Source organism: Panthera uncia, chromosome E1 (genome assembly GCF_023721935.1).
Source record: "Panthera uncia isolate 11264 chromosome E1, Puncia_PCG_1.0, whole genome shotgun sequence".
Classification (NCBI taxonomy): Eukaryota; Metazoa; Chordata; class Mammalia; order Carnivora; family Felidae; genus Panthera; species Panthera uncia.
The window spans coordinates 43,347,318-43,373,611 of record NC_064814.1 but is presented as its reverse complement, the minus strand read 5'-3'; the positions used below and the strand labels follow the sequence as shown (position 1 = coordinate 43,373,611).

The window sequence follows — 26,294 nt, the reverse complement described above, 5'->3', positions numbered from 1 at the left end:
TTAAATTTTTGTTTATTTTTGAGAGACAGAGCACGAGTGGGGAAGGGGCAGAGAGAGAGGGAGACACAGAATCCAAAGCAGGCACCAGGCTCTGAGCTGTCAGCACAGAGCCCGACATGGCGCTTGACTCCACAAACTGTGAGATCGTGACCTGAGCTGAAGTTGGACGCTTAACCGACTGATCCACGCAGGCGCCCCCAGACACTACATTTTTTAATAACTAAAGGGTCTGTGGCAAGCCTGTGTTGAACGAGTCTACCTGCGCCGTTTTTCCAACAGCATTTCCTTACTTTGTGTCTCTGTGTCACATTTTGGCAATTCCTGCAATATTTCAAGCTTTCCCATTATTACTATGTTTGAATTGCTGCAATCTCATGACAAAACTTTAACAGATGAAGAGCTGCTTCTTGAGGATGAGCAAAGAAAGTGGTTTCTTGAGGGGTACCTGGGTGGCTCAGCCAGTTAAGCCTCCAACTTTGGCTCAGGTCATGATCTCACGGTTTGTGAGTTCGAGCCCTGAGTTGGATCTGTGTTGACAGCTTGGAGCCTGGAGCCTGGAGCCTGCTTTGGATTCTGTCTCCCTCTCTCTCTGCCCACCCCCTCTCTCATTCTGTCCTCTCTCTCTCTCTCTCAAGAATAAACACTAAAAAAACTGTTTAGAAAGTGGTTTCTTGAGATGGAATCTACTCCTAGTAAAGATGCCGTGAAGATTGTTGAAACGACAACAAAAGGGTTTTGAATATCACATAAACTTGGCTGATAAAGCAGTGGCAGTGTTTGAGAAGATGAACAGCATCACATGCTACAGAGAAATTGTTCATGAAAGGAGGAGTCCATTGGTGCAGCAAACTTCACTGTTGTCTTATTTTAAGAAATTGCCACAGTCACCCCAGCTTTCAGCACCCAGCACCCTGCTCAGTTAGCAGCTGTCACCATAGAGGCAAGACCCTCCACCAGCAAAATGATTATGACTCACTGAAAGCTCAGATAGGGTCAGCATTTTAGCAATAAGGTATTTTTAACTAAGGTGTGTACATTTTTTAGACGTAATGCTAACTGCGCTCTTAACAGTTCATAATATAGTATAAACATAACTTTTGCATGCACTGGGAAATGAAAAAATTCATTTGACCCGCTTTATGGTGGTAGTCTGGAACAGAACCTGCAGTGTCTCCACGGGATGTCTGTCTCCGGTCCACAGCAGCCTCCAAAGCCAGGACAACAGCCATGGATCATATCTCCAAATGCTGCTCAGATCCATTCCCTCTGTCCTGCCCCATCCCATCCCCACTACCCTGTGTACTTCACTCCCTCAGCACCTGCCTCCTCGGTGGTGCTGTCCAATAGAAAGACGGGTGGTTCCCGACTTAACAATGGCTTGATTTTTTGACTTTCTGATGGTGCGGAAGTGATATGCATTCAGTGTAAATCTATTTCAGATTTTGAATCTGGTTCTTTTCCTGTTCTGGCGATGTGTGGTATCTCTCCTGAGGCACAACAAGCCACAGCAACCCATCAGCCACGTGATCACAAGGGTGAATAAACCAATATACCCACAACCACTCTGCACTCATCCAACCATCTTTTTTGTTTTGTTTTGTTTTTTACTTTCAGTATTTAATCAATTACATGAGACAGTCAACACTTCATTATAAAATGGACTTGGCCCAACCGTAGACTAACACAAGTGTTCTGAGCATGTGTAAGGTAGGCTAGGCTCAGCCATGATGTTTGGCAGGGTCAGTGTATCCAATGCATTTCGACTAATGATATTTTCAACTTATGATGGGGTTTATCTATTGGGACAATCTACATACAATTTGAAATTTTTTAGTAGCCACGTAAAAAAGTAGAAAGAATCAGGGGCACCTGGGTGGCTTAGTCAGTTAAGCATTCAACTCTTGGTTTCAGCTCAGGTCATGATCTCGTGGTTTCGTGAGTTCAAGTCCCACATCGGGCTCTGTGCTGACAGCACAGAGCCTGCTTGGGATTCTCTCTCTCTCATTCTCTCTCTCTCTCTGACCCTTGCACATGAACATGTGCACTCTCTCTGTCTCTCAAAATAAATAAATATTTTTTAAAAGAGTAGAAAAAATCAGGTGAAATTAATTTTAATCTATCTTATTTAACCCAATATATCCAAAAGATCATTCCAACATGCAATTGATATTTAAAAAAGTATTAAGGAGATAGTTTACATTCTTTTTTTGGTACCAGGTCTCTGACATCCAGTATATATTTAACATGGCACATCTCCTTAGGACCAGCCACATTTCAAGGTACTTGCTGTCACACATGGCTAGAAGTTATTGGACAGCGTGGCTCTGGTCTCCCCTCGAGTTCATTGTCCACACAGCTACCATGGTTATGTAATCTGATTATGGAAGGTCCCTTCTTAGAACATATCAGTGGCCCCCATCAGGACACAGTCCTGCCCCCTGACGTCCCTTCATTTTCTGCCCCCTACTTGCCCATCCAGACTCATTCCTCACCATTCACTCCCTCCTCTCATGTTAGGCTCCAGCAATGGGGAACTGCAAAATGCAGATTGTATAACAATAAGTATGGTATGACGCTAATTTTGTTTTAAGCACATTTATGCATATATATCCATAAAACATGTGACACTACAGACGGCAGTACGTACATCTGCACAGAAAAAACTCCAGAACAACAGGCACCAAAATGCAAACAATAATGATCTCCGGTTGGTGGAATCTGGACAATCTCAAGCACTGTTCCTTTTGCAAATTTGTATTTTTTAATTTTTTATAACCACACAATTAAAAAGACAGTGGGAATACGGGAACTTGCTGAAGGTGTGGGCATTAAAGCCAAGCAGTATTATAAAGGTTGCCCTGCATGTTCAGCATGATGTATTGGAAAAATGGGTACAATCATTATTCACAAATTCTGTATTTATAAATTGGCCTACTCGTTCAAATTTATTTGTAACCCCCAAATCAATCTAGCGAAGCCTTTGAGGTCATTCACAGACATGCACTGGTGAGGAATCTGAGTCACCTGCCACACGTGTCCCAGCTGAGGTTAAACTAGACAACACTCTGCCTTCTTGTTTCAGCTCATACTATAAACAAGTGTCCTTTTCATGGTCTGTTTAGTGCCACATTTTTCGAATTTTTGTGCCTTCTGTTGGTGATTTCACTGCTTAAAATGGCCCCCCAAGCATAATGCTGAAGTGCTGTCTGGTGTTCTGAGTGTAAGAAGGCTGTGTTGTGCCTTAATGAGAAAATCTATGTGACATAAGCTTTGTTCAGACATGGGTTACACTGCTGTGACCGTTAAGTTCAATATTCCTGAATTGACCATATGTGCTGAATAAGGCATCTTTAAGCAGAAACATGGAAGAAACATGTTCTGTGCATGGTCACCATGGGGGGAGGTGACCACACATGCAGTCACCAGAGCTCCACGCCACAAATCCTTTCTGGATAGCAAACTACAAAGCCCAGTTTCAATAAGACTGTGTTGAGTTTCTGAAAGTATTTTAAAGCACACCAACATAATTCCTTTTTTTTTTTAAGTTTATTAATTTATTTTGAGAGAGAGCGAGTAGAAGAGAGAGAGAGAGAATCTCAAGCAGGCTCTGCACTGTCAGCACGGAGCCCAATGTGGGGCTTGAATTCACCAACCGTGAGATCATGACCTGAGCCGTAGTCAGATGCTTAACCAACTGAGCCACCCAGATAATTCATTAATAAGAACTGGCTTGAGGAATGATTCCCACTCCTAAGTTTCAGCACATCTAAATTCTCCCTCTAGTAGAACAGCTGGTCTGGCCCAGCAGCCCCCTTTCCAAACTGGAGGCTGAAACCAAGTATGCATCCAGGCTGCCCTACTCTGGCTTCTATCTTCCTGCTCAGGTTGGAATGACTTCCAGGAAGCATGGGGCAAATTCGCGTGACCCCTGGACATGTGGCGAGGTACCCAGGGTTCAGGTCCCAGCTAACCCTCAACACGGGAAGGGCGCTAACTGCCTGGAGATAACACGCCTCCTCCTCTCCCTTCCCCGCTGGCCCAACAGGAAAAAATACTGTGACCACCAGTCATCTAAATGGAATTTCTCTTTCACACTTAGGAGCCTCATCAGCCTGGACTCACAAATTCAAACACCTGGCTCCTTTTAAATTCCTTTCTTTCTGTCTCACATATTTCAGCCCTGGTAATCCCCTTCTTAAGTGCTCGGTGCTGTTGTTCAGTGAAGTAACGTGTTTGTTTTTTCAGCGATGAGTTACAGCCACTTGAGGCTTTCCACCCAGGAGGTCTGACCCTGACCGGCACCCCGGGCCCTGACCCCAGCCCTTCCACAGGAAAGTGGCTCTGCTCTCAGGAACAGGCTCCTGAGACCAGGAAAATCGCAGTCCTGCTGTCTCCAGGCCAAGATACACAAAATCACTCAGGAAAAATGGGACTTGTGGCATTTCCCTCTTTTCAGGACGCTTATCTCTCTGTGCTACGAGCAAACTTTGGCCAAGTCACACGGACACACCGGTAGGCCATTTTTAAAAGCACTACCAGGAAGAGAGGGGTGCCTGGGTGGCTCAGTCAGTTAAGCGTCCGACTTCAGCTCAGGTCATACTCTCACCCCTTGTGGGTTCGAGCCCCACATTAGGCTCTGTGCCGACAGCTTGGAGCCTGGAGCCTGCTTCAGATTCTGTATCTCCCTCTCTCTGCCCCTCCCCACTCGTGCCCTCTCAAAAATAAATAAACCTTTAAAAAAAATTTTTTTTTTAATTTTAAAGCTCTACTGGGAAGAGTATCAAGGAATGTCACTGACCTGGCAACAGGGAACCTGGGGCTGAGAGGCTGGCCGGCAATGTGGCTGCCTCCTCTCTGGGCCTTAGTTTCCTCATCTATAAAGGGAGTTGCTGCATGATCCCCAACATCCTTCCCAGTTTAACATTCAAAGACCCCATTGCCCAGTGTTCTACAACAAGAGCCTTTGCTTCAGTGATGATGAAAGCACAAATACACAGAAAAATGTAGATCTCTGTTTAACTTTGAGACTCGCTTTTATGCTTGGAATTCTATTTCTCTTTCTACCGGACTCTAGCCGACTCTTTAATTCCAGATCCCAACCTATTCATTCAGTCTTTCAATAAATATTTGTGCCCAGTATTCGTTAATAAGTTTACCAAATGCATTAAGGATGAATAACATAATGATGAGCACGGAGTCCCCGTCCTCAGAAACATTCTGGTCTGGTGGAATGACAGTCACCACCTCCTGACCAGCTCCCACGTGCCACCCAGTAGGCTAAGGGCTTTTTAAATTCCTTGTCATCTCGAACCTCCACAGCCACCCTACTATCATTCCCATTTTACAGATGGGGAAACAGGCTTGCAAAGGTTAAAGTAACTCGCCCCAAATCTCAAAGCTAGAGAACAGGAGAGAAAGTGTGAGCCAGGTCATCCACGATGGGCGGTCCAGCCTCTCTGGCTGCTGTCTGACGAAGTGTCATGGGACTCTCTGTTCTTGAAGCTTCTGTTGGCAACCCCATCCCTATTACAATCAACTCACTAAACATCATCGTATAGAGACTCTAAGTTTACATATGTATATCATGCCTTATCTCCCCAGGTAAATTAAAAATGCCTTTGACAACAGGGACTTTGTCACTAATTTCTCTGCATCCTTGACACTGCCCGAGGCAAATGAGATACTCAGAAAACATGTGACTGACCGAAGCTGGGCAGTGTCAATACAAAGCATTGAAAAGCGCAGGCTTGACTTTGTAATATGAGCACTTATCAAGTGAGAAATCCAGATCGAGGGCTTCTTAGTCCCAGTCACTGCTCCCCCCTCTCCCCAACACTATACAGTAGGGGAAAGTTCTGCGAGGAATTTCTTTTCCTTTACTTCACAAACAGAAGCCATTAACCCAGGGTTCCTCTTTATGATCTAATGAAGCCTACAGAAAATTTCTGCAGCCTGGCCCACGACGAGGTTCTCGAGTTTGAGTCTAGCCTCTGGTACGAAGGCATCTGTTTCTTACTTACTACCTGGCGTGTCTTTCTCATTCCAAGCCCAAACCCTGAGAGAGGCCACTAATCCCATGTGTCCAGGTCCACTTCCCAGAGTCTTCAGGCCTGATGAAATCCCGCCTCCAAATCAGAATCACCGGAAATGTGTTCTCCCCACCACCTGCCAAAGGAACTTTTGTTTTTCCTTATAAAAGGTAACAATGTTCCCCTGAGCATGGGGAGTCTCTGCCACTCATCAGTTTCCAAACAGGCACTGTCTCTTCTCCACCCCACTCTCTTCTCCCTGCTGGATCCAATGAACTTTCTCCTTCTCAACTTTCCCCTTCATTCCCACGTGGTTATTTATATCTGGAATATCTTTCTTTATTAATCCACTGGACTACCCTCCCCCTCATTTGAAAAGGTCACTTTCAAGTTATTCTTTCCAGAAAGCCTTTCTGGAAGCAGGTTGGCGCTTCAGTAAGGCAGCGACTGTGAGCAAGGTTACTTCCTCATCTTCTAAAAATGCCACTCAACTGCTGACCAGATCGAAAGGGGGCAAGAGAACCCACATGAAAACAAAGCGTTCACAAACTATACGCACACCCATTCCAGGCAAGAGCACCATTATCTCCTCCCATATGTTTTCATTACACAAGCGATCACATTTCGGAACATTTGTAAATCAGAGACTCACCACCGTAGACACCACTACCCCAACATAACGATAAGCAATTTGGGGCATTTACTGCAATCTTTCTTATGCATCTGTTTAAACAGTGTTGTACTGTAATTATGGTATCTGTGTAATTTGGGATCTCGCTTTTTTGAATACAATATCTGAAGTATAGTTCTACGTTCCAGCAAAGGTCATTAACTCCATTTTTAATAGCTGTTCAACATGATTCTGAGTACTGTAATTTACTTAACCATTCCATGATGAACATTTAGAGTGTTCATTATTACACAGCTTTAAAGGATACCTTCACGAAGGTAAGGCAAGGCAAGAAGCATTATACTTTTGTCCTGGCCTATAGGATGTACATTTATTCAGCATTTATGACTAATTGTTCAGAAGATATTCTTCCTTCTAAACTAACACTCATTCCCCTTCCATTCTTAAGTCAAGTCCTCTTTTATTTATTTTTTTTAGAGAGAGAAGATGAGCAGGGGAGGGGCGGAGGGAGGGGGGCAGAGAGAATCTTAAGCAGGCTCCATGCCCAGCGCAAAGGCTGATGCAGGGCTCAGTGTCACGACCGTGAGATCCTGATCTGAGCTACTTAACTGACAGCCACCCAGGCGTCCAAGTCCCCTTTATTTATTTATTTGTTTATTTATTTATTTATTTTTTAGCGTTTATTTATTTTTGAGACAGAGAGAGACAGAGCATGAACGCGGGAGGGTCAGAGAGAGAGGGAGACACAGAATCTGAAACAGGCTCCAGGCTCCAAGCTGTCAGCACAGAGCCTGACACGGGGCTTGAACTCACGGACAGCGAGATCATGACCTGAGCCGAAGTCGGCCGCTTAACCGGCTGAGCCACCCAGGGGCCCCCCCAAGTCCCCTTTTAAAGTTCACTGGATCTTTGCAAAGTGTGCCTTTCATAAACTCTATAATCTATTTAATAAACCTATTTAATTCCCCTAGCAACCTTTTGATTTTTCATAAGCAACTTGCATCCATGAGTTATAAGTTTTCTCAGCTGCCTCATATATAAATGAATAAGGAATGTTCAGAGGAAAGTGGAAAAGCTGTGTGTGATATTTAGTAAGAGGCTTTTGATGTAATATTTGTACATTTTTCTCGAAACAACTGATGCATTCCAAAGATGTTGTCAAGGAGTTTTCTAAGTGGAAGAAATCACATTTTGAATCTCTTTAGGAGCTCACAACCTAAAACAATTTGGCCTAATAAAATAATCCTTCCATAATGAAAATAACAGATATAATCCCTTATTTGATCTATTTCATAACCTTGGATTCTGGTGGTGATGGATTTTCTAAGAGTGCAGCACACTCAGTAAATAAAAACTTATATTAAATACAGGTTGCCTAATACCAGTCACCACAAAAGACACAGCATAATACAAGTGCCCAGCTTGGGGAAGTCTTTTGTCCCTGTATAAATCCGAATACTCTTAGAAGGGAAGAATGACAGCTCAGAGAATGAACCTCTTAATTTATCCAAACGGCAGGGCACAGCAGTGGAAATTCCACAGACACTGTCTTCTTGAGTGCTTTATGTCAGTTCTAGAGGGGGCCCCTCTCCAAGGACGGGAAAGCTGCTTTCAAAGGTTTCCTTAGCCCACCATACTCAGCAAACATGTCAGGCGAAGCTATTTCCCTTCTAGGGATAGTGGTGTTTGTGGGGGAGGAATTCTGTTCCTTGTCTCTGTGTTGGGTTCATTACCACAGCAGGCACAGTACAGAGCCACCATAGGGCTATGCAACGGCACTTCTAGTCTTTACCCACCTGAGAAAAAAAGCAGCACCTGTCAGGGACAGCCAAGAATATGAGCAAGATCTGTTTAAAAGGCTTGGTTTAAAAAAAAAAAAAAAAAGTATTCGTGTATCAGGGACATGCTTGAATAAGGACAAAATACCTCTGAAGGGACATAACAAGAACCTGATCATGGTGGCTGCTACAGGGGAGACAAGCTGTAGTCAGCAGTGGGAGTGAGACTTACTTATCCCTGCATGCCTCTCATTTTATTTGAAATTTTTTTCTTTTTTCTTTTTTTTTTTTTTAATGTTCATTTATTTTTGAGACAGGGAGAGACAGAGCATGAATGGGGGAGGGTCAGAGAGAGAGGGAGACACAGAATCTGAAACAGGCTCCAGGCTCTGAGCTGTCAGCACAGAGCCCGATGCGGGGCTCGAACTCACAAACCGCGAGATCATGACCTGAGCCGAAGTCGGCCACTTAACCGACTGAGCCACCCAGGCGCCCCCGAAATTTTATTTAACATGTGAAGACACTGTCCTTTCAGAAAACAAAAATTAATTTCAAATGCTAAAAATCTATTTGTGGGGCACGTGGGCGGCTCAGTCAGCTGAGCGTCCAACTCTTGATTTCGCTCAGGTCATGATCTCACAATCATGAGATCGAGCTCCACATCAGGCTCCACTCGGGGCACGGAGTCTGCTTTAGAGTCTCTTTCCCTCTCCTTCTGCCCCTGCTCCGCTTGTGTGTGCACACGCACTCTCTCTCTCGCTCTCTCTCTCAAAAAAAAAAAAAAAATCTACTTGTATAAAAGATATTGAAGCATATACATTCATACCTGTGGTATACACCTATTCTTTTACCGGAAGAATAATATACGACACCATTACTGATTATCTCTACAAAGAAGATTATTTTCTAACTTAAAAAATGAAATCCTGGGGGCGCCTGGGTGGCGCAGTCGGTTAAGCGTCCGACTTCAGCCAGGTCACGATCTCGCGGTCCGTGAGTTCGAGCCCCGTGTCAGGCTCTGGGCTGATGGCTCGGAGCCTGGAGGCTGTTTCCGATTCTGTGTCTCCCTCTCTCTCTGCCCCTCCCCCGTTCATGCTCTGTCTCTCTCTGTCCCAAAAAAAAAAAAAAAAAAAAAAAAAAATGAAATCCTGGCTTTCTCTTGCAAATGGGAAAAAGTTAACAAGTGGAAAAATGTGTTTAAGTATATGCTGAGTAAAGGAATATAAATGGCTTTTTAACGTGAGCAGCAGAGACATAATTTTTGCTGAGGATGCGTACAAACCAACAGCCTCCTCGTGAAGGCACACCAGGTTAGGTTCCCGAGATCTGCACTCGCCTGGTCACTACTGTCTCTGTGGCTGTTGTATCCACCAAAAAGCAGGCCCAGATGACCTCAGAAAAAGTCATTAACTGAACCTTTGCAGGAAAGCAGCGCTTCAAAAAGCGCTTCAAAACTGGAGTGTTTCCACCACAGCCGCTGCAAATTAATACTTTCCACGACTCCAAATGAAAGAGAAGACGTTCAAGTGGTACGAGGTAGTGTTTTACTCTTAAGCACATTTGTAAAAGTAAAAACAGTGCATCCAAGGTCTGAAGCCCGCGCCCTTCTGCAAATTTAGGAAAGTGATTTCCCCCAGGAAATTGTTTGAAGGCATTTAATGCCAATTCATCCTCATGCCTAACATTTGAAATGTCAGCCTTCTTAGGGACCAAACTGCAAAGGATAGAACAGATTTACATGTAATCTTAAACAGGCAAACACCCTCGGGTAAGAAAACAAGTCCCTTGTAAAAGAAGGTAAAATTTTCAAAATAAATGGAGTGATTCATTCTAAAAAGTCAAGTGTTACGAAAAATCTATCTGCAAGGACACTAAGGTTTCTTTGCAGCGAGGTTTCCTGTCTCTTGCTAATTTTGAAACAAAATGCCACACTTAATTAGCCAGCCAGATTCTCATCCTGCCCTAGCCCGATGGGGAGAAATGGCATTAAGGAAAAGACTCCCTCAGGCTCTATTAGTGCCCTAATGAGAGAGTGGGAGGAGGGAGGTGTTGGGATGGGGACAAGGCAGCCACTACTGCCACACAGACTTCAGAAAGCGTAGGATCTGACCATCCTGGTCAAATGGGGTGCTCCCAATTACACTCTGACAGGGGTCTCTGGCCACAGCTATCCCTATAGGGTTCTATGCAGGAAACAAATGTACCAACCAACACTCCACACAGGCCCACCTGATCTCACAACCCTCTTCCTATAAGGTATGAATTACATCCAAGAGGGAGAAAATATGCCCACAAGACCACCTAACACCTGTCAGTGATTTCATCACCAGCAACCAACAGATGGAAGGCAGTACTGATTTTCATTCAAATGGGCAAAACGGGGGAGATTCTGCAAGCTACAGATCGGTGAAGCTGACATCAACCCTTCAACAGATCCTACAGCTTATTACAGTTATTAAACACACACTTAGGAGAAGAAGTGATCAGTTTAGAAGTAAGCATGGGATCACTAAACAGAAATCATTTCACACTATCTTTCCTTGAAAGGGAAATGGCAAATCTCTAAGTTAGAGCCAGCAATCTGTTAAGGTCTCCTATGATAAAGGTTAACTGGATGGAGAGATGTGGGCTGAATAGTAATATAATTAGGCAAATTTAGAACTGGCTGGATTCTAAGGTGTTTCAACAACTAACAGACCAATATTAGTCTGGAGGAGGCTTTAGTGGTGTGACCTGGGACTCCATCCCCAGATTTAGTGAAGGTCTGCAAGGGATCACATAATTCATAGCTCAGAAGTGGCTATGATTATTGTGGGTGACCACATACGCATGCAAAAAAGATTCTGACAGATTGCAGAAAATAATCAAATCTAAGTAAACATATTCTTAAGGATCACAGATATAAGATTTGGGACTCTGTTCTCATTTGTTCAGGTATAAAACTGATGAACAAGCCTTTGGAGTTTTGGTTGACAAAAAGGTCAGTGAGTCAACACAGTGTAATGTGATTGTCAGAAAAGCTAATACAATCTCAAGCTGTAATTATGTAAGTTCAGATAATATCTAGATAAGCTGACCCTTTGTGCTTCGGGCAGACCCCCCTGGAGTCCGTGTTCAGGTTTGTGGGGTGGGCTCAGATACGAACAGCCCACCTATACATATAGCCCTGTCCTATACGAACAGGATAGTGATGAAACTTGAACCCTTATCATGTAAGAAATAGCCAAATGACCACGGGAATCTTTCAGAGAGAGAACTTCTGCAGGTCTCTGAAGGCTGGCCAGTCCCTTAGGCAAGGATGGCTGATGTCAGAATGGCCTCCTAAGAAGATGGCACTTTGTGGTCACTAGAAATGCTCTGCCAAGGGCTGGGTGACCACTTGCTGCGCATGCTGCCATGGGGTTAGGCATAGATGACTCTAGGGGGCATCTGTAGTCCTTCCACATCCCCTCCCTCAAGTAACACACCTCATTTTCCTTGGTAAGCACTCCCCTTTCCTGATATTCAGTCTACTTGGTTTGTGACCCCACCCTCTGGCTATGCACGTGTGCATATGACTCGGGTGTGGCCAATCAGAATATCAGACATGTCCGGGGATGGGAGGGTGACCAAAGCTGGCCTCCTTCTCCTGGGGTTCTGAGAGGACAGAAAGCAAACCCAGAGCTGCGGGTGGCCCTCCTGTCACAGGTCACTATGAGAGCAGCTGGCCAGAGGTCAGGGCCCCCACAGAGAGAAGCAGAGTGGAGATGGAGAAGGGCAGCCCCCCTGAAGAACTGCATCTGAGCCACCAGGGACTAGGAGGCGGCCAACACCTGGTCTTCTCAACGACAAGGGCCTAGGACACTTTTGAACCCAAGAGTCAATATTCTGTAGACCTTTACAATATGGATAAGAAAGGGTTGGGAATGTGGCAAGGGGGCAGACCCAGAGAAAGTTCAAGTGGAAGGAGAAACTTTAGGTTTAAAAGACTTTAGGGACATAGCTACCAGTTGCAATGTGGTTTCAAACAAATAAAAAAAAAATATTTTTATAAAAAAAAATTAGGAGACAATCAGAGAAATCTGAATACTGAGTGGATATTTGCCGATATTTAGGAATTATCGGATTTTTTGAGGTTATGATATATTATGATTTTTTTTTAAGAGTTACTTAGTGAAGGGTTCCTGGGTAGATCAGTGGGTTAAGCTATCTGACTCCTGATTTTGGCTCAGGTCATGATCTCACAGTTCATGGGTTCCAGCCCCACCTCAGGCTCTGCGTGGACAGCACGGAGCCTACTTGGGATTCTGTCTCCCTCTCTCTCGGCCCCTCACCCCCCCCAAATTAACAAATAAACATTAAAATAAATAAAATAAACAAAAAATTTTTAAAAACGAGTTACTTAGTGAAATGTTTACGAAGGAAATGATACGATGCTTGGGCGCTGCTTCAAAGTAAATCCACTGAAGGGGAGGGGGAGAGGGCATGATGAATTGGTGATCCTTGTATCTGAGCGCTGGGTGCAAGGGGGTTCACTGTGCTATTTTCCCTACTGGTGTGATGTCTGAAGTTTTCAGTAATAAAAAGTCAAAAAAAAAATAAATAAATGGCAAGAGAAATATATACAGCCCAGACTCCGCTACCCACTCCCAGCTCAAAGGTGAATCCATTAGAATCCGTTCAGGAAAACTGAGCAACCAGTTGGTCAAAGAGCTGGTCTAGAATTCTAACCAGAGTCAAAGGCATGGTGTGTCATCAAATCAACAAGTGACCAGTAACTACCCCTGTCCTAGTGAGAAACTGGGGAGAAACAAGATTACATTTTGGGCCACTAGATGCAGAGTCTAGGTGCTGAGGACAGGCGTGATACAAAGAAAGAAAAGCTGAGAATTTTTCTCTCCTGTCATCTGAACATCCAAAACACAGGAACTGAAATATTGAAGTGCTTAGGGTAAACATTTAAAGGGCACTTACCATGCACCAGGCACTGTCCTAAACTCTTTTCGAATAGTAACTCATTTAACCCTTTAACAACAACCCTACAAGGTAGATACTGTTATCTCCATTTTAATGACCAGGACCTAGAGACACACAAGTTGGGTAACCCGCACCAAAATCGCATTGCTAGAAATCCACCAAGGTGTGATTCAAACCCAAAAGACCCAGACCCAGAACCCATACTCTTAGCCACTGTGTGACAGATTTTAAACGTTCACTTCTAATAGAGGAGAATTTGTGAAGGTCCGTGGATATAAATGCTTTTTTAAGCTGCAGTCACTCAAGCACGTGCCCAGAGCTGAGCAAACGCTATCCTCACACCTACATTCACTGCCATCCAGAGAGAGGTCAGAGGTAACACTGTGATTTTTCCCTATAGCTGGTTGTTCTGCCCAATCTGTATATTTCACATCAAACCCTGAAAAATGACTAACAGATGAGGCAGCTGTGCTGTGAGGCACCACGATCAAAAGAAAACTGTCTTAACCCAAAGAAAACTGTCTTGACCTGATCACGTTTAAAGGGGGAAAAGGCAACATCTTCGGATTCCATTCAGATTTTTGTCCCTAGCATACTGACGAAAAAAGACAAGTAAAACTCTATAAAACCGATTCATCTGGATAAAATTCCCCTAGGAAAACAAAGAGGGAAACCCTATCCCTAGAACAGCAAAACTCACCACACCCTCTTTACGAGTATTCAACAATGACCTGAGATGAAAGCATTCTTCACCGTAGAAATATTACTTGAATTTACCTGTAATTGGTGTCTACCTTGAAATAAGACAATGGGGAGTGGGGGAGTGATAAGATGTAACTGAAAGGAATGCTGAACTGTAAGCTTAAATGGTTTCTTGAAAAGGATTTTAAGTGTAGTTCATACAAAAATACACTGTATATCTGGTCCAAGAGTTACGACCAGCAAGCAGCAGAAAATTTATGTTTGCTTTTAATCATGGATGCCACAGAACAAAAGTTTCCATTACAGGGTTTCGCTCGAGAATAACAGCACTCAAGCAACTTTCAATTACTATACTTCTTACTTGTCATAAAGCAGAAAGCACATGTTTGAGATTTCACTGGAAGTTAGAACAGCAGTTTCTGAAAACCTCATAAAAGGGAGGACTGATTTAGTCCTAGGATCTCGGCAGGACACCTGAAGTTCAATTTTGTCTCAGAACAAAAAGCACTAAAGCAGCCCGCAGGCTTTGCATAGGATGAAGGGGAGTTGGGGCCACTTCACTGGCTGATCTAAAAAAAGCCAAATCATTAAAGGGCCCTTAGAAACCACCACCACCACCACCACCACCTCAGAAAGGCAGCAGCAGCAAAGAAGTTCTGGCTCTCCTGTCTTCCAGGCAACAGCAAATGCTTTCAGCAGTTAAACTACTTCTATCTTATTTCAGGGTCTTCTATGCATATCTAGGGTGAATCCACACCAAAAACCATTTGTTGAAAAGAGAACTTTCAGCTCCCTCCTCTTCCACAGAGAATGTTTGATGTGAACATTTTGTAAGATACGATTTCACAAACAGAAAGGACCGAGTTGAATTTAAGGGACTTCAGCTGAGCTCTTTCATCCAACACTGTGGATCCAACAATACTAATCTAATAATTGGTTCTCTTGCTTCAATTCTCCAACTCGAATATACTTTGAAAAGTTAAAACGTTTAGTATCTACTGATTGCTAGTTGCTCGAAGATGTAATAGGCATGCATTTTGAGTTCCTTGGAAGAAAGATTCCTGAGAAACACAAACTATGAAACATAAAAGCACGGAATGATAGGTCTACAGATAGGAGACTATTTTAATGGCCTAAGATTTTTGACATTTCAAAGTCTTTTCCTGTTTTTGAGCACAGAATTACAGGGCAATGGAGTTACACATCCATTTGCTTGTTTAAGTGCCTTTTACAGCACTCGTTAAGAAACAAAAACAAAAACACCCACATACTGTGGACATATACAATTATACAATTCAATTAAGGCCTAACTCTAATAGTAAATATTAAAATCAAGCTACACAATAGTGAAAGCACACATTTCAACTTACACGATGTGGAAACTACCATGTGTTCAAGTTCCCAATCTAAAAGTCCCATGCCTGCTTTTCTGTGATCACAGAGTCTCAGCACCTAAGGAACTGATCATCTCCCCCCCTCTTTGGTTGGTTTCTGTCCTCAAAGAGCTTACAGTCTAATAATGAAACAAACACAGCCTAAGTGCTAGGGCATTTGCGCAGAAGATCTATGGAAGCCCACAGAATCATCCCACCTAGAGGACAAAGAGACAAGAAAACTTCTTAGGGAAACAGAGGAGCCAGGACTGAAGTTTAGAAGTGCCAAACTCAGCCAGCTGGGAGGGAAAAGAACACGGTGCAGGTGAGACAGGAGACAGGAGAATAGTCAGGGACCATGCTCTAGAATTTGGACTTGACCCCAAAAGCTATGAAGAACAACTACAGAATTCTTAGGTAGGAGAATGATATGATCAAAGTTGTGATTTTGGACTTGACCATTCCAGAAACAGTCTAGAGCAGCGCTGCTCAAGGCTCAAGGTAGGTTTGCAACCCAGTGCTTTCCCATAAGTTGCTACTGGCCCCAAACAAGGTAAGTACAGAAATTGAGAATGAGTACTCAGCAGTTTGACATTGCAGCAACAACCAAGCCTGTGATCAACAGGCTCCTCTTGTTGAAAAGGACAGAGACCAGCCTGTGTGAGGTCAACTTAGCGGGGAGTTGCATGTGATTCAACCTCAACAGGAGTCATGCTTAGTAAGGCCACTTGCATTGGTGTGTGACGGATTGGAAATTAACAAAATAAAATAAAACTGATCATTGATTACAGGCAGCTTGAGAAGATGGTCTGAGAACCATTCCAGGCATCAAGACTGGAAGCAAGGAGCCCCAGGAGAAGCTGCTGGTGGTACACAGTCGTCCAGATGAAACCTCAACTCAAGCCGTGATGATAGGGATGGCAAGAATTGTTCAGAGTTGAGATGTATTAAGGGAATCGCATCAGCAAGACTCTGTGGATGTGAGGGGTGCCAGAGAAGCAAGGATGACTCTTGAGACTTCAGAACTCTTAACTTCTCTTTTTTAAATTTTTTTTATTTTATCAGTTTTTAAAAAAAAATTTTTAAGTTTATTTCAAGAGAGAGAGAGAGAGAGAAACAGAGCACATGAGCAAGGGAGGGGAAGAGAGAGGCAGAGAGAATCCCAAGCAAACTCCATGCTGTCAGCACAGAACCCGATGTGGGGCTTGAACTCGAATTGTGAGATCATGACCTGAGCCGAAGTCAGGAACTCAACGCTTAACCAGCTGAGCCACCCGGCACCCCATCCCCCTTTTTTTTTTTTAATTTGAGAGAGAGAGCAAGTGGGGGTAGAGGCAGAGAGAAAGGGAGAGAATCCTAAGCAGGCTCTACACCATCAGCTTTAATTTTTTTTTTTTTTTTGGAATGTTTATTTATTTTTGAGAGAGAGAGAGAGAGTCAGAGTGCGAGCCGGGGAGGGGCAGAGAGAGAGGCAGACACAGAATCTGAAGCAGGCTCCAGGCTCTGAACTGTCAACACAGAGCCCAACATGGGGCTTGAACCCTCGAACCACAAGATCATGATTTGAGCTAAAGTCGAACGCTTAACCGACCAAACCACCCAGGCGCCCCAACTCTTACTTCTTTTTAAAATAACAGCCAGATATAAAGCAACAGTACGCAAGAACCTCATGAGAGCCAGGATCAGCAAAAAGATTCCAAATTCATAGCCATTTTCTTCAAGTGCCTTTGAATAAGTAGCATGGTAAATTAATAAAATACAGAAAAGTAAGCACTCTGGTGGTTAACACTGAGCACCGCTGGGAATTGAGAACGCAAAGAGAAGAAAACATCCTATGCCAAGCCTATGCTCTCCCGCTTGAAAGGAAATCATCCCTCGAGGAGCCTGGTCTATTCAGATTGGGGCTAGCTAGAGTCCTAGAGCCCCAAGCCTTATCAAAAATAAAAATAAAAAAGACCCCCTCCACCTCCCATACACAGAGCAACTTATTCAGTCCCCACCCCAGCTGTGTATCACACAAAGCCTCCTTTTTCAAATTTGTGCAGATACTAAAACAAGGCCTCAAAACCAAAAGGAAGAGTGATAAAAAGAGGGTGGGGGAGGGGGAGAAAAGAGGGTAAATGAAATCAATGACCCTAACCTCAAAACCCACAGCTTTCCTCTGTGCTCTGGTGCACATCCCAACCTCTATCAATCAGCAAGAGCTGTGAACAGCTAGCCAGCAGGCCTGAGTCCCTAACTGGAGGCCTGAATCGTAAGGCGCAGTGGCTACAAGTCTGGGCAAACCTATCCTACAGCATTCCAGAGGTAGGAAGGGAGGTGGCCGTGTTAGAGGGTGTGTTAGAGTCTCCACTGCTCCAGAGAGCAGGCACCATCCCTTTCCCAAGCTGAAAGAGCAGCAGCCCTACAACCTTCACGCTGCCCGGATTTAAAAGGGCAGGATCAGCGACAGACGCGCCTAATAGCTCTGGCAAACCGCAGAACCAGCACCAAGTGCGTAATTAATCTCTCTCAAGAAGGGTGCCTCATCATCTTAAAGTTGTTACCCTTTATCCCGTCTGGGCCTCATTGACCTGATGTCTCAAGTTTCACTGGCAAATGTGAGTATGGAGCTCAGTAAATCTCAGGACTACCAGTTCTTTAAGGAACAGTTTTGTTTTGTTTTTAAGTTTATTTATTTATTTTGAAAGAGAGAGCAGGGGAGGAGCAGAGAGAGAGAGAGAGAGAGAGAGAGAGAGAGAAAATCCCAAGCAGGATCCACACTATCAGCACAGAGACAGACACAGGGTTCAACCCCATGAACTGTGAGATCATGACCTGAGCCGAAATCAAGAGTTGGACACTTAATAAGCCACCCAGGAACCCCAAGAATAGTATTTTCTAAATATTCATTTGCTTTCATTGCTTCATTCTTCCAGGTCTTTCTCCTCAATTACAATCTCTTCTAGGGCAATTCTTTCAACTCCTTCACCATACCCCCCTGTACACTTAGAAGTCATTTGTTTGAAAAGTTAAAAAATATACCTTGTAACCGCAATTCTGTAATGTGATATATTCCAAAGTCTCAGGAGATGAAAGAATTACTAGATTTCATGAGAATTTTTTAACGATAGCTAGCACTTAGTGAGCACATACTATCTGCCAGGCAGATGCTATTGTCATCTCATTTTACAGATAAGGAAACCTGTGGCACAGACACGTAGGGTAACTTTCACAAGGTCACACAGCTATCAAATGACAGAGCCAGGATCTGAACTCAGGCAGGTGGACATCAGTCCCTATTTTTACCTACTATATACTAGACGTCTTCATTATGCCGAGAAAAATGAAAGATTAAAAAGCACATTACAAATAATGGAGCAAGGAAAAAGCCTCTCAAGGAAAATTGCTTTTATTACTTTAATTGGACTGTTGTCTTTTATTAGACAGATCCAAGTCCTGGAAACAAAGTGAACAGAGGGAGCCTGTCCTGGCTGATCCAGGCTCCTTTTGCACAAGGCAGAAAACCCCATCTTCAAAGCTGTGCTTTTTCCGCTATCTTTTAGCACCATGAAAGTGATCTGTCAGTGTCCTAGAAGTTATTCTCTTAGTGGTCAGGGTATCGACATTTGAGGGAAGATGAGCTGGGAGAGACGGAGCTATAAAACTGCTTGGGTTGGAGGGCGGGGGGGAAGCGCCTGGGTGGCTCAGTCAGTTTAGGCATCCAATTCGGCGCAGATCATGATCTCACAGCTGTGAGTTCAGGCCCCGTGTCGGGCTCTGTGCTGACAGCTCAGAGCCTGAAGCCTGCTTCAGATTCTGTGCCCCCCTCTCTCTCTGCCCCTCCCTGGCTCACACTCTGTCTCTTTGTCTCTCTCTCAAAGATAAAAAAGATTGCCTGGGTTGGTACCAAACCTTGCCCCATTCCAAAGAGCCAAAGGGATTCCAGTGAATTCTAGGCCACACCTCTGATTTAGTCTGAACCAAAAGAACCACCCAGAGCAAACAACCCAGACAGGGAAACAGGAAGATTCCCCTTCCCCTGACTGGAGCAGGCAGACCGGAGCAGGTAGACTGGACCAGAGCCTCCTGACTGCCACTCATCGGCCCCCAACTTTCTCTTTTCCTTTCTGTCTGGCAGGAAGGTCTAGGGCCAAGCCAGACCCCAGCAAACCTGTCTAAGACCAGTGGTCCTGCACCATTTGATGTCAGTGCACCCACACTGACCAAATGTATTCCATCAGGTATCCAGCCCAGGCAAAATGAAGTCCAGTGGCTTTAAAACCAAACTCCGTGCTGCCCTCTCTGATGCCGAAGCAGAAGATCCTGGGGATCCACTCTCCTGTTCGGCCAGCAAAGTAACTTATCCCCACCTGAAGAACACATCAAATTCTCAAAGTCCAAATCATCACCACTTTCCAACTATTCATTTCATTCTCTCTCTCCGGAAATCTGAAAAATGTCTCCCAACAAAAGGAAAAGGAAACCTACTTATTAAAACAAGTCCAACTGCCTTGACTTCAAGATTATAGGTTTCCTGACAAAACTGCTCTTATAAAGGCAGTCAAAGTTCTATTATCATTTAATTACAATTTCTATACAGCTATTTATATGTGTGTGCTTGGAAGGCAAAAAAATGAAGCTTCAGTTATTTTTGCAGCTACCACAAAAGCAAGCAGAAACAGGACAACCTTCCATAAAGCTTTTTTTTTTGTTTGTTTAAAGATGCTTGGGGGCGCCTGGGTGGCGCAGTCGGTTAAGCGTCCGACTTCAGCCAGGTCACGATCTCGCGGTCTGTGAGTTCGAGCCCCGCGTCAGGCTCTGGGCTGATGGCTCAGAGCCTGGAGCCTGTTTCCGATTCTGTGTCTCCCTCTCTCTCTGCCCCTCCCCCGTTCATGCTCTGTCTCTCTCTGTCCCAAAAATAAATAAAAAACGTTGAAAAAAAAAAAATTTAAAAAAAAAAAGATGCTAGAGTCCTTTTATTTGCTGTTTTCTCACAGCTTCAGTCAAGGTGAGCAGACCCAGGCAAAATGCAAGCCTAACATATATGGTCATCCCCAGACTTTCTTACTACATAAAGGGGAAATTAATAAAAGAAGAAAAAAATACCACACAGCATTTTCTTTCCCCACCATAATCTTTCAATTTTCTTTAGAGAAATGCCAGCCAATAACTAATTAGAACCATATCCTTTGTTATCCCAGTGGGAAGAAGTATATGAATGGTTTGAAGGAACAAATGTTAACGAGAACTTTAAAAAACTTAGTAATCTGGAACTCTGGTTTGCCCTTCAGTGTAAAACAAAATTCTATTCTTTGAAACTATTATAGTTGGCGAAACAACATGGACAGGGGCCATCAGCAAAAAGGTAAGCGTTCACCGCTCAGCACCCTGAACCGGGGATGCCCTAGGCTTTTCCCTGTTTTTATCACGAAACTGCCATTACAAGCTCACAGACTTCTAAGCATCTCAGTTTCAAACAGAGAGGCAAAAACTCAACCTTACAAAAAAGGGAATTGTTTACTTTCTTTGGTTTCAAGGGAGAAAATAATTCCTTTCAGAGGGAGTACATAGCTGTTGTCATTTCTGAAAATATGTTTTCCATAAAAAACACAGCTGGAGTCTTTTTACCTGGCATATCACTACGGATGGTTTCCGGGATCAGACAGACCTTGAGTTGCCTATTCATGAACATCCAGGAGTAGAAACTACCTCTTCAAAAACTGGATTTGTTTTACACAACAAAGTGAACCAGAGGATGTGAGACAGAAAAACTCCGAGCGAAAAATAAATGTTTAAGATGCTATGCACCATGGTTTGGGCATGTTCAGCATTCTGAACTGTATTTTCAAAAGGGGGTCTGCCCTGTGTCATCCAGACTCTCATCCTGGTGGAATCGGCAGGTCCAGACTAGGGCCACTTTTTGTGTGTGTGCAGGGGACTAGCCCCGGCAGAGAGAACCAGGCATGGCATATAGCATATGAAATAGTCTCCTTTTTCAAGAAAAAACTTTAAGTATTTGGAAAACATCGCAATCTGCTCCATGTTTTTACCATCCAGCAAATTTACTTCCTCCACTGTGAAAAAAAACAACAGGCCTCAGGTCTGTAAGTTTCCCATCATGTTCGCATGAGCTAGAAATCATGTGTATTGCCCAATAAGGACGTTATTTTACACATACTGGTATATACAATAGAAACTTGCCATAACAATAAAAATATTTTTTGGTAAATCACCTTCTGAATAATATTTCTCCCCAAAAGGATCATAAAAACAACCACCAAGGAAAACAAAGAATTCCCATATTTTTAAAGCAAAAAAGGATTGGCCATTCATATTCATGCACTATCAAATATATAACCCAAGTATGAGCAAGATCACCTAAAAAGTGGTTAAAATGCCAAGTTTTGCCTCTGTGTGGTTAGTGAGCTCATGTTTTTCCAATGTGAAGTTTACAAACTGTATTTGTTAAACTGTATTTCATGCTTTAAATCCTAAATCCGCACCTTACACTATTTGGAGATGATTTACTCGAGACATTTGGGGTCACAATATAAAGCCTTTTGGTCTTACTAAATCTAAATCATGCTTCTCAACAAGACTCTGTAGACATAAAAGAAACACATGGCATGCCGTTACCATCCTCCCCAGAGGCACGTCCACACCCCCAGAACAGCCCTTCTTCTCCTGTCCACTCCATAAACTAAGATTCTCCTCAGAAAGGGAAGGTGCAGGATTCACACGTTGCATCACGCATACAAATTAAGCAAGAACGCTCCAAAACTTTTCCTGCTTCGATTTATGACAAGATTTCCTGAATCCCTTTTATTAAAACAGACAGCTTCATCCAACAGATGCACTCAAAAACCCAAACTAATTTCAGCAGCAAAATGCTGGGAATGAGTAGTTGACAGCGAAGTATAAATTTCCCCAAAGCCTCGTTTTTCCAGTTAACCTAAGGGATCAGTTCAGCATTTAATTTCGAAGTGTGCCAAGACGACAGTGGCCCACCGACCAAGCAACTAAGACCTGCAAAGACGGGTCTGTTCCTGCGCCTGAGAGGCATCTGGGGAGGACTGCTGGACAGGCAGACAATGAAAAGCTCCCCGGTGGCCACTAGTCGAGCCCGCGGGGGCGGAGGGAGGCGGGAGGCGGGAGGAGGGAGGAGGGAGAAGGGGAGAGGAGAGAGCGCCCTTCTCACCCAAAGCCACGGTCAGCGGCTGCCTCTCCGGGGCACGGGGCGGCCTGGCCTCGGAGTCCCGGGTCACGGGGGAAGGGGTCCCCTGAAAAGAAGATTCCTCTCAGAGAGAGGAAACTTCCTGGTTTGGGCATTATGGGTAGGGGGCGAGCGCCAACCCCCCACCACTACAGGTATCCGCCGGGAGTCTGGAGGCTGAGGGAAGGAAACAGCCCCTCCCCGCGCCCACGGCGGAGGTTGGGGGTCACAGGGTCGGGACCCCCGGCGCAGCTGCCCACTAAGCAAGGCTCCCGACGCGTGGGGATCTGGCTCTTGGCTCCTCGGGACAGAAGCCGGGATCGGGGGCCTGGGGGTGTCAAACTTCCCCCACGGGCGCGGCCTGGCACCCGCACCGAGGAGTTGCCGCGGGAGCCCCAACCCGGCGGGATCCTCGGACGGAGGCGGGCATAGACAGAGGAAGGCGACACTAAGGGACACGAGGGGAAGCGTGTGCAAAGATACAGGAGCGGGGCCGAGGGGCCGCGTGTTGCGGGTGGGGCCGGCGAACACCCCGCTTCCCCGAACGCGCGGGCTGCGCACCGAGGCCAGGGGCGCCAACGAGGCCCGCGCAGCTCACCTTCCTGTGCTTCTCCTTGTAGGGCAGCGCCAGCCACGGCATGTCCCGCACGAAGTCCTGCCACTGCCGCTGGTCCTGGTCCGAGGACACGAAGACGATCTCCAGGCGGCGCAGCGGCTCGGGCTCCGCGGCCGCCCCGGCCCCCGGCCCCGGCCCGGCCCCGGCCCCCGGCCCGGCCGCGGCGTCCCCCCTCAGGCGGCCGTAGAAGGCGGCCAGACTGCCGCTGAGCTGCGCGCAGGGGGCGCTCAGGCTGCAGCCGAAGTAGAGCCCGAGCAGCGAGATGCCGCGGGAGCCCAGCGAGTGCACGTCCACCTCCTCGCCGCCGCCCGTCACCAGCTTCTCGCCGAGCAGCTCCTCCAGGAAGCCCGACATCCTGGCCCACCGCAGCCCGGGCACGCGGGCGGGCAGGCGGCTGCAACCCCGCTCCCTCGGTCCTCGCGGCGGGCGGCGGCAGCGGCGGCGGCGGCGGCGGCTGAGGCGGGCGGCGGTAGTGGGGCAGAAGAGAGCCCCGCCCACCAGGGCCCGCCCCTTGCCCGCCCCTCCGACCCGCCCCCGGCCCGCCCCCTCCGTGGCTGTCCCGGACCGCGCTCTGGGCCCTAATCTGCTGCAGCTGGCGATCCCGCGCAGGCTTCCACCGCGTGGCCGAATTGCTCGGGAAAGAGCCCTAGCGAGAAGGCTGGCCGGAAACGCCCCACTCTGAGGGCATGCCCGAGGCTAAGTGCAGAAAGGAGAGGGGTCACCGAGCCGGCCTCTCTGAGGCTGCAGTCGGTGCGGAGCTGGACTGGTCCCCCACCCTCCGAACTCTCAGTTCTCTCTGGACTTCTCCAAACATTCCCATAGTCCCCCTACCCGAGTGCTCTCTCTCTCTCTCTTTCCCTGCGCAAGGCCTAACCGGCCATTTCGTACCCCATCTCGGAATGCTTACAAGTACTTAGCATCTATACACAATCACCATTTCATCAGGCTGGGGCTTGCTAGCACTTATTTCTCTATCGTGTGTTTTGTGTATGTTTCGTCTACCTTAAGAGGACTGGAGGACGCCACCTCTTGCATTTCTCGGGTAGCTAGGCACACATGAGGGAGTCCTTGAGACTGGCGAGTGGCTCGTGGGTCGCGCTGTGGGAGTTCAGTCCACAGGTCGCAGTGAGTGGCTCTCTTCCATCTCCGCAAGTGTATGAAACAGATGCCGCAGCAGCTTTAAATCCATGCTGGCTGCACTCCTGAATCGGTTCTATACTTTCTATCAAGTCTGTTGATAGTTAAGACAAATTCTAGGAATTATTTATTTATTTATTTATTGCCAGCTGGCAAGATGCTACCCTATGCTTGGATTGAACAGGTGGTCTGTGGCAAGCCTTCCCGCCCCCCCCATACACACGAAAAAATAAAATGCATACCGTGCCAACCTGCAATAGAAGAGGACCTTCAGTTGTGTGTGTGCTCAGCTACCAGCAACCCAGTGAAAGGAAAAGACGCCCCTCTCACCGCCCTCCACCCTGCCTTTGGAAGTTATTTCTTGGGCATCTAGCGCCATCTAATGGAAAGAGTGAAAAAATGAGATATGCCAGAGCCCAGTATGTGAAGAGATACTGGCAGGCAAGCAAAGTATTTCTACTTTATAGCGGCTTTCCACCCACACAAACATACAGACACACACACACATCATAGCACACTTTACAAGAGTTAATTTAAACCTCAATATCATCGCAAGATTTTGGCACAAATTTTCATGCCTAAGGTTCTCAATTTGTCTAGGCTAGAACAAGGAATTGTCGTTTTTCAGCTCAGTGAAATGTTAACCACACAAACTGATGAAAGAGGTGGAGGTGGGAGCCTAGAGTGGATTGGCAATCCTGAAACTTACACCTGCTTTCTTAGTATCCACCTAATATATCTGCTCACTTCATAAGAATGATCTGTGGATTGAACACTGCCTTTAAACAAGCAAGATTCCTATCACAAAAAGGAAATTCTGAGTTAAGTCTTAAAGTGTCATGCCAAAATTCTGTGCCACTGCAGGGGCAGACTTACAATAAAACACAAAGGAAACATCACTTTTTACTGAAAATATATTAAAGCTATGAACATAACAGACATTAAGTTATTAGATATCTTTAAAAATCCTGGGGGTGCCTGGGTGGCTCAGTCAGTTGGGCGTCCAACTTCAGCTCAGGTCATGATCTTGCAGTCTGTGAGTTCGAGCCCCACATTGGGCTCTGCACTGACAGCTCAGAGTCTGGAGCCTGCTTCAGATTCTGTCTCCATCTTTCTCTGCCCCTCCCCTGATCTCACTGTGTGTGTGTGTGTGTGTGTGTGTCTCTCTCTCAAAAACAAAATAAAAACATTAAAAAAAATTTTTTTTAATCCTGAAAGGAGGGGCACCTGGGTGGCTCAGTCGGTTAAGCGTCCAACTTCGGCTCAGGTCAGGACCTCATGGCTTGTGAGTTCAAGCCCTGCATCGGGCTCTGTGCTGACAGCTCAGAGCCTGGAACCTGCTTCAGATTCTGTGTCTCCTGTTCTCTCTGTCCTTCCCCTGCTCACACTCTGTTTGTCTGTCTGTCTCTCTCTCAAAAATAAACATTAAAAAATTTATTTTAATCCTGAAAGCAGGGGTGACTAGAAGGCTCAGTTGAGAGAACCTGAGACTTTTGATGTCAGTCAAGTCCCACGTTGGACATAGAGATTACTTTTTAAAAAGGGAAAAATCCTGAAAGTCATATTTGAAATACCCATCAGTGGATCAAATTAGGCACCACTGAAATCACGTGAGACAGATAGATCCTACGTTCTGACATTTTCAAATGAACACTGAAGAGATGTAAAAGGACTACAAATAAGCATTTATATCCTATGGAAGCAAAGGTGTGGAGGTAGGTGAAGTGGGAATTCGGGGGATCACAAAGTTGGGAAAAGAGTGAAGTCATTATTAGCATACTTAACTTAGGTCCACTAGGTGCAAGTCTGATATAAAGAGGCAGCTTGTTCAGCCTTTTACTTTTATTATTTCATAGCACTTTCCACTGGAGTATATC

The 26,294-nt window shown here is 45.4% G+C and overlaps 1 protein-coding gene across 1 annotated transcript in view; it reads right to left on the bottom strand.

Moving 5' to 3' along the window:
* The window catches only part of NXN (nucleoredoxin), a 157,993-nt gene extending 134,264 nt beyond the window's left edge, over window positions 1-23,729 (bottom strand). Inside the window, exon 1 of the mRNA XM_049636709.1 lies at window positions 23,263-23,729. Coding sequence (XP_049492666.1) covers window positions 23,263-23,634 — 372 coding nt within the window. The 5' untranslated portion in view covers window positions 23,635-23,729. The remainder of the gene's footprint in view (window positions 1-23,262) is intronic.
* Window positions 23,730-26,294: the final 2,565 nt, after the last annotated feature.